Genomic DNA, 8971 nt, shown 5'->3' on the forward strand with positions numbered 1-8971 from the left:
TTCTATAAGCCTACATCACCACCTATAGAAACCAAGTCACACTGACTGTAATGGGGCTAGTGTGCTTCAAACAAAGTGCTTGCTTGGTTGTCAAGCAGTGCCTGAAAAACCCTCCCCCAACACTTTTCCAATGTTGGAATTGAGGAGGCTATTCTGTCAAATTTTGTAACTTTGTAACTAAAGCCAACAAAGCCCCTCCTCTCAGGCTCTTTTATTCATTCTTTTCACAACTGCTTTTTATGTGTTGCAACTTTTAGAAGACACAGTACAGAGGTACAGCTACAGTTGATACGTTGGAGGTTTGGGGCGAACGGACTGCACAAGTGGTGGAGGTAAGAATTAGCTTAATTCAATCATCGATTATCATACGATTGCAAGGCAAGCCGCGGTGACTCCAGGAAGTCACTGCTCCCAGCCAAGACACAGTGCAGCGCATAACCCCAGTAAAATAACGATTAACAGTTACAGGACACTTTTGTTTTCTCATCTAAACATATTTTTCTAGGCTGGGGCTTTGCTCAAAACCAGTAAGATTTTCTGTCTGCTTGTGTTTCTCGCCCCAACAGACTTATTTTAGTGATGTCGCCATCTATAAAAGTAATAACTGACAAAATAATGGACAAAAATACAAATATAAGAGCCACCATGACTAATGAATAACCTTTACATACACCCTTGTTGGCCAAATGAAATTTTGCCATCAACATATTTCTCCACCAACAGGAGCTAACACGAGTGCAAACCATCTCGCAATGCAGACAACAGAAAATGGCACGGCAAAATTCATTCTCACAAAATACATGTTGCCATTGCTTTTGACTTGTTTCAGTGGTACGACACGGCTTAACATACTAGCCTTCTCAATTTTCGGATATTCCCTCCAAGGTCGGCACCGTTGCATGATGTCTTATTGATTAACAGTGCAATTCGAAGTTGAACTCAAAGCCAAAGCACCAGAACTGGAGAGTATTTCTTCAGTGAAAGAAGAGCAAAGAACATCACTGAATGCTTCTCCGTGGAAACGATCTTTTCGCTCCTCTCCCGACTGCGAGAGCTTGATTGACAGGCGGTTCATCCAATCGCCCGCCAAGTGTTTTTTGAAAGCGGCGGCCCTTTTCCAAAACACTTTCACAATGACGGCTTATAACACAGAAGAAAGAAAGATTCACAGGCCAGACTGAGATGTGAGAAGACATCTGATGTCACTTTGGCACATTTCTGATGATCCCATTTCCACAGCAGTTTCCTCTAAATGCCATTTAAGTCCACCAAAGTGGAAAAGTCACCAAATGCAGCTTAAAAACATTGAATACAAAATCCTGGTTGATTAGGACTCATGCTGAGTAAGTCGAAGACAATTACCCAATTGTAAATTAATGCCATAAATTATGATGATGAATGGAGCTTTGCTGGAGCTGAAATCAAGTCCATGTCATTTTTGCACAGATGGATGACTTTAAGCGAAAGTCCCCCTCTCCTAACCACATGCACTCAGTCTGGACTTCCTTCACCGTGATGTCTCAGTTTTTAGTATATACTCAGTGTCTGTCAAGACGATTATTCATGATGGGTTACTCATGTTCTCATGGAATCTTGGCAGGTTTGGAAGCACAAATAGAATCACGATGAAGCCCTTTCATCGGTCGTCGATACAGCTTCATAACTGCAGTGGAAATGGCCGCCATCTGAAGAGGAACGCTGGCTCACAATGTAGATATCTGCAAACAGAAGAAGGGATGCACATAATCAAAGTCTGATGGCCAGGTCCGCATTCGGAGTATTGTGGTTTGGCAGAATTGCAGATAAGTGATGTTTGCACGCACCAGTTTAATAAAGTACAGAGGAAACCTTGTATGTTCCACACGTGTGTGTGTGTGTGTGTGTGTGTGTGTGTGTGTGTGTACAAATACATTTCTCATCAATCCTCTGCTAAAGGAGCAACACATATTGTGCAACACAAGAGATTTCCTCCGTTTCTTTTATTTATTCTATAGTCATGCTATGAATCAGGGGGTATTGCCACAAAAAACTTCCCATTTTCCACTCCAAATTCTTACTTGAACAACATATGAGCACACGGACTGAGCAAAAGTACATCCTCAAATCAAGTATGAAAGCGTTTAGCCGCTAACTTTCAGTATCGTGACATTCTGAAGCCTACAATGAGATGTGGGCAATGAGTGGGACTCTCGGACTCTCCGTAGGCCAGATAAGCATTGACTCTGCCCCCTGCCGAGCGGTAATGCTGCCTCCACAGCACGACGTATGAGTTATGTGAGAGGTATTTTGGCCTCGGTCTTCAAGCGCGCAGAAGCACCATGAAGCTGAAGTAACTGCAGTGTGTTTTCTTCTTCTCGCTTCTCTCCTCGCTTTTTCTTCTCCTCCTCGCCTGCAACCAAATGTCACAAATTGCCTGCATTAGTCACGGCGAGGGCCGTGCATCCAGGCAAGTCATCATAGGCAGCCGAGCACTGTGGCTCACCGGCTTGTGAAAACTCCCTTTGAAGAGTATGTGATGCTCCTTAATTATCAGAACTAGCTGGACAGAAAAACGTGAGGCATTTGGTGAAGCTGAATGTTTTTAAATGCGAACAAAACCAAGGCTTTCTCTTGACAACTTTTTATATGTGCTTATTATTCTAAACCTACAGCAAGGCAAAAAAAAAGTTGACTGAAAGTGTTGATTTATTTTTTTCCTGGCTGATATTTTTCAGAAATGTGTATGTAACTATATTTATACCTTGCAGTGTTTATGTGGAGGCAACACGGAGACAGAGTTCATGTGAAGCACAACACACAATAATACCAACTATAATTTATTTTATTATCAAGGTCAATTGTGATTATATAGTATAGGACAATGGTTCTTTTTTAAATGAACAATCCATCAATGCCCTGTATGTCTGTGGGGCCAATATCATATCATTTGATCCCACTACCAAATATTAATATGGGTCAAGCTACGAAACACTCAATCCTACATTAAACTGCCATGTTAAAACTCTCCACAACCAAGCCCAGATAAGCCCCTGATGACATCACAAGGGGTTCTTTTCCTCAGACTTAAAGGGTAACTTTGGTATTTTAGGACCCTATTTTTCCATGTTTTTGTGTCTGAGTGAGTCAATATTTTTTTTAACTGGCCCAGTATTGAGGCAGAGCACCGCAGTCGCAAAATGGGCTGCGATGTAATCACTCGGGGCACCGTCAGGGTTCTCCAACCCCAATTACAGAAAGGTTTGCTGTTTTTACCAGCTATAATGAATATTCTATACTAACAATGTATCAAATTAGAATGTAAAAACAATGTGACAATATGAATGGTGCCTCTGGGAGTGATGAACCCAGAATCGGCAGCTCCTCTCGGCTCCATAGTGAGTTTCAGCTCATTGATTGGCTGTGGGCCGAACAGATAAGGAACTCTTTTGTTTCACTCTCACAGCTCTCGTAGTGTCATTATCAGACACAGCAGGCAGCTGTACACTACCTGCTCATCAGCAAACAGCAGACAGACACCGTCAGAGACCAGCTGGTGAACACAGCGGAGCATTTAGCTGCTAAAGGGACGGATACATTTCCCTCAGCCGGTAGAGAGATCAAAAACAGCGAAAAGAGAGCAAATATGGGATTAACGTTTCATTCATCAGGTGTCCAGCAACACGACTCCACATGATTGATGGGGTTGCTACGTAACCGCTGGATGTGTATAAGCAATTGTTTGGTGATGATATGACATTGGAAAAGGTTCAAACACCATGCAACCCGACAAGCACTTTGTTTTAAACGTAGTGACACCATTAGGAGAGCTCAAAGGTCAATTAGCGTCAGGAGGAACGCTCTGAAAACGAAATAAGTCATTAGTCAAAGGAAAGTTCCCCAGATTGAAGTTTCAACACATTTAAATGTTAAGCATCATGCCGTTTGAGACAAGCCTGTTGTCAATCAGCCACAATGTAGCAATTATGGGTTTTCCATGACAACCCCTCTTCCAAAGCTGCTGGTGGAAAGTCAAGTCAAGTCAAGTACACATCTCTTCATTATGAAGCTCAGGATACTCGAGAGAAAACAAAATGTCACTGAGTGAAACAATGTCATACAGTACTAGAATATAACTCTGCTGGTGTTACCCGACATAAAGCAGGCAAGCTTGTTATTTCTACATTTTAGCATCCGCCATGTGCACGCACCTCGCCGGTCTGCGGCTGACGTCGCCGTGCTCTAAAGCAGGACCAGTGTTTCAGCCAGTGCCCGCTGATGACAGATGCTTTAATGACACACATGTTCGTTCTGCGTGGGCCCAAAATGCCTTTTTATGGCAACGCATGCACAGATACATGCGAGATTGCGACTTTAAACACGAGTGAATAAAGACGGATCGCCGGTCTTTGGAAGCACTCCGTCCTCCCAGAGGCCCGAAAGTCCAAATATTTAGCCGTTCTATTGTTAGTCACACTCTGTTAAAGCACAGAGTTTGGGAGAGGGAACATGGTCGTGATAACAGTGATATCCACACCTAAATAATCATATCTGCTTTTGGTTGCAGAAGATTTTTTTTTCATTTCTTTGCCGTACACTCACATGGAAAGTAAAATGCAAACCTCAACGCTCGCAGCATTTTCTTTGTCTCACAGAGATTTTGGCTTGTCGCTGTCGCGCTGATGGTTTTCAGCAGGCCTATTGCTCCTGACAGGAGGCTTCCTCATGCATGTGAGCAAAGCCAGGTCTAGTCTGGAGGGGGAAAAAACAAACCGTAGCAACCATCTATGTACAAACTGTTGTTGGATGCCATCAGCCCATAAAGCTGTCTGTGTGTCATTGCCAAAAAAACACAGCCACCCTTATTAAACCATCAGCGTTTATTTGAAATGTTACCGGAGGTGTCGTCTTTAAAGTGCTTTGGGGAATCAGCTGGCCTTCTTCTCTGCACACATCACCCCTTTGGCATACAGATCTCTATGTGGAGGTATCAGTCAATAGGTCGTCTTACCAATGAGCAATCTAAGCATTTCATGTTGTTGATTATAGCTCAATAATGATTCAGAGCAATTTTCTGACACTTCGACTTTTCACGCCTGACCCTTTTTGTCAACCAGCAAACTTTTGATTACGGTGCCATCTGTCACCATCCATCCATGCTGCATAATGCATTTAACATTCCGCACGCTGTTGCAGAGTGTTTTTTCTTCTTCTCCCAGGCCTCCGTTCAAGAAGCGGAGGAAGACGAAGGTGAGCGGCGTTCCCCTGCGGTACGCAGAGACAGCTGCAGAACACATTAATTTGATGAATAACCTCAGCAAAGCTATTTCTCTAAACGCATCCACGCTTCAAATCAAATTAAGTGCCGTGTGTTTTTTCTGCTGCTCCGCGAGAACTCTTACCAACACAATGGAATGCAAATTGGCCTTCATTTAAATAGAGGGAATTCACACCTTCGGCTGGGAGGAGATGGACACCCGGGGCTCAGCAAATTGACTCTAGCCTGTGTAGCGTGGAGGCCGGATAAGGAAGCGCTTCTCCAACGTTTGCATGGCCAACGAGCACAAACAGAGCTGTATTAGATCACCAACCCCCGCTAAAAAGATAGGATAATGTGCACAACATCTCCTCAAGACAACTGTTTATTGTTAGATAAGACTTGGCTCCGAGCTTCAAAACTTTATCGCAAAGTAAAAACAAATGAATTTGATCTATTACGTTCTCTTGCAGGAACAGTTATTTTAATAAAAAGTAGAAATACTATTTCCTCCTTTTGTTTGTCTCTCTTTCAATATCCACAGGGCCTCACTGTGTTCCTGCAACACATTTTAGGAACCACTGGAAAGAAATGAAGCCCATGACCCAGTTTGAGACTCTAATGTGTTATCATTATCCAAGCATCACATTCTCTAAAGATAAATACCGTGCAATTAGAAAAACAAACAGAGGGTGTATATGCACTGTAGTAAGTGTAGCACGCTAAATCTTGAGGTATTAGAATCCTCTTCTAAAAAATTTAAATAAAAGTATGTTAGCCAGAAATGACTTATATTCTTAGACATTGATATTGTTAAAAGTTGTTACTTTTACATCTTATTATATATATATTAAAACAAAAGAGCAAGGTGATAATTAAATATGCAACTTGAGAAAAGAGTTCAAATCTTTTTTTCGAAGATAAAAAAAATTCTCCTTAAGTTTTGTTAAACAAGTTCTGTGACTCAATAACATGAGAACACAGAGGGGGGGCACCAACTGAGGCTTCTCATTATCATCATTAATCAAATTAGCCTTAATTAACTGGAGTGAACTTCCTTAGTCTTCACCAGAGACTCACGTTGTTCCCTGCACCACATTTTGGGACTGGGCACTTTTATTCTGTGCACTTTACATGAGAACTAATGTATAAACCGCAATCCCAGGTGCCATTGTGTGTGCGTCTATATGTGTGCCTCCATTTACCATTCTGATTTTTCTCTTTTCTGTATTTGGTTTTTGACAAAAGAAGTAGAAGCAGGGGAGTAAAAAGGACGGGTAGGGAGGCTCCTGGAGAGTTTTTTTTTTACACACTGTGTAATTAAGCGTTTTGACTGACAGCAGAGTGCCAAAAGGCGCAGACGCATTCCGATTGGCTGGAGCGGAACTTTACAATCCGCTCTTGTCTCTAACCTCCGCACAGGCAAGAGCGCTGTACCTCCCCGAACTCTCGCAGGGAGCCAGACGCACCAGAGGAGCGCGACGGTGGCTGCAACCAGAAGGAGAGTGCGTGTGGACTTCACTCAAACCAGAAAATTCAACACGCTTTACGCGCGTCGATCAGCAGAGCTCAGCCTCTTTTTCCCCCCCAACTTTGTTTCTACTCTAAATTTGTTCATGAAGTAAGTGTTGTCCGAGCCGCGCTGAGTTGCATTCATTTGATTGCTGCTGCTGCTTTTGCTGCAAAACCAAAAACCAAAAAAACCACAAAACAAACCATGAGGTCTGCCTCTGAATCGTTCTGGAGGATGATCCGACTGGCCGCGACAGTGGCGCTCGTGTCGGCGTGCAGAGCGTCAGAGTACGAGTACCTCAGCTGGAAGTCGGACGTGTACACCGGCGGGCGCAGCTACGGCAAGGCTCCCCAGTGCGTGGACATCCCGGAGGACCTGCGGCTCTGTCACAACGTGGGCTACCACCAGATGCTGCTGCCCAACCTGCTGGAGCACGAGACCATGGCGGAGGTGAAGCAGCAGGCCAGCAGCTGGGTGCCCCTGGTGCACAAGAACTGCCACCCGGGCACGCAGCTCCTCCTCTGCTCGCTCTTCGCGCCCGTGTGCCTGGAGCGGCCCACCTACCCGTGCCGCTGGCTGTGCGAGGCCGTGCGGGACGGCTGCATCCCCATCATGGAGGCATTCGGCTTCCCCTGGCCGGAGATGCTCGCGTGCGACAAGTTTCCCCAAGGCGACTTGTGCATCGCCATGACGCAGCCCAATTCGACCGAGGCCACCAAGCCGACAGGTAATCCACACTTGACAAGTGTTAATTATTACCCCACTATCAAGCAACATGCAAAAAACACCCATCGCATACATGTTACCAGTGTTGAGTTGGGACATATGCGGGTTTTAATGCCTGGCTCAAGAGCACGTTAGTGGTAGCTAATGGAGGTGGGGGGGTATTTTTGGTCAGAAGCCTTCTTTTCTGTACTTTGGGTTAAAAAAAAAGAAAAGTGGTGGTAGTCTAACTGGTACGGGCATAATTGTTTTTACTATGACTGCAACTAATTGTTTGATTCATAATGGATTCAACTGCCGCTGCTCAGACTTTGTTGCCATGAATTGATTCCTTTTTTTGGGTTTATAAAATCCCAGAAAATAGTGACAAATAAACCGCCACACGTTGCCTACGCCAGGGCTGTAACCGGGTTTTAAAAAGGTCATGAGCAAGTTTTCCTGACACATAATACTCCCCTCCCCAGAAAATGACCAGACACTAAATTGAGATTTTGATGTTTTCGATAATGTTTTGTGTAAATTTTATTTCCCTACATCGAGGTCTAAATTACATTTCAAAGCCTTCTCCACACTGCCACGACTTCAAAGTGGCCTCAAAGTAGTCACATTTAGATATATTATATCGCCTAAAACAGAGAGAAGCAGCACATTCTCACTTTCAAAAAGACAATGGGAGCAGCAAGCATGCAGCATTTCTTGCTTGATAAATGACTAACAATTTATCAGTTAAAAAAAATTACTACCGATTACTTAGCCGTCAATTGGTCACAATGCGGCCATTTGTGATTCCTTAATATAACCAAAGATTGACCATCTAAGCTCAGAGTGACTACCTCACTGAGAAAACAAACAGCCACCACTTTGGCCCTCTGTAAAAGCCGACACCCGAGCACTTAAATGGGCCTGAGAATGTTGTTACAGGGCTGAAGGTGTGCTTGCAGATGCAAATCCCAACACAAACAAACCGCATACAACCTTTTAGGGGGGAAATCAGCTGTGACACCCTGGATTTGATTTCACTTTAACAATGCCCCCCCCCCCCCCCCACACACTGCTCCTTATAGAAAGTCTCATGCGGTTACATTTTCTTTTTCTATCTCTAAACTGCCAAACTCCGGCTTCCTTGTGAACGTGAAGTTGCTCGCTATCGACTTGGAGTCATATATTGAAAAAGCTCTAACAGATGGTAGTGATTTATTCCAAGGTGTTTGTTGAGCTGGAGTATAATGCTGGGAGGAAGTCCAGCAGCGAATACCTGCATCCAATAATTCCCATTTTCTACCGCAGCATCACTGTTAAAACTGCCGAAAGATGGAAAAGCATAATTCGAAAAACATAGTGTCCAAACAATACGCGTTAAAATCCAGTCTGGAGGCCATCACTAATGGCTCCTTGGCTGCAAATTCCTGAAATCTGTTGGCACTGTGTGTGTGTGTGTGTGTGTTGGTATGAAACAGAGTCAGACACTTCGTGCAGCATCAGTAAAGGAGGGGGGGGGGGGG

At 44.0% G+C, this 8971-nt stretch overlaps 1 protein-coding gene across 1 annotated transcript in view; it reads left to right on the plus strand.

The window, feature by feature from the left end:
- The first annotated feature begins 6650 nt into the window (after positions 1 to 6650).
- sfrp1a (secreted frizzled-related protein 1a) overlaps positions 6651 to 8971 on the plus strand; it is a 10330-nt gene continuing 8009 nt past the window's right edge. The window contains exon 1 of the mRNA XM_031875856.1: positions 6651 to 7473. Coding sequence (XP_031731716.1) covers positions 6951 to 7473 — 523 coding nt within the window. The 5' untranslated portion in view covers positions 6651 to 6950. The remainder of the gene's footprint in view (positions 7474 to 8971) is intronic.

The sequence above is a fragment of the Anarrhichthys ocellatus genome, unplaced genomic scaffold, assembly GCF_004355925.1.
Source record: "Anarrhichthys ocellatus isolate YVR2014 unplaced genomic scaffold, GSC_Weel_1.0 scaffold97, whole genome shotgun sequence".
Lineage (NCBI taxonomy): Eukaryota > Metazoa > Chordata > Actinopteri > Perciformes > Anarhichadidae > Anarrhichthys > Anarrhichthys ocellatus.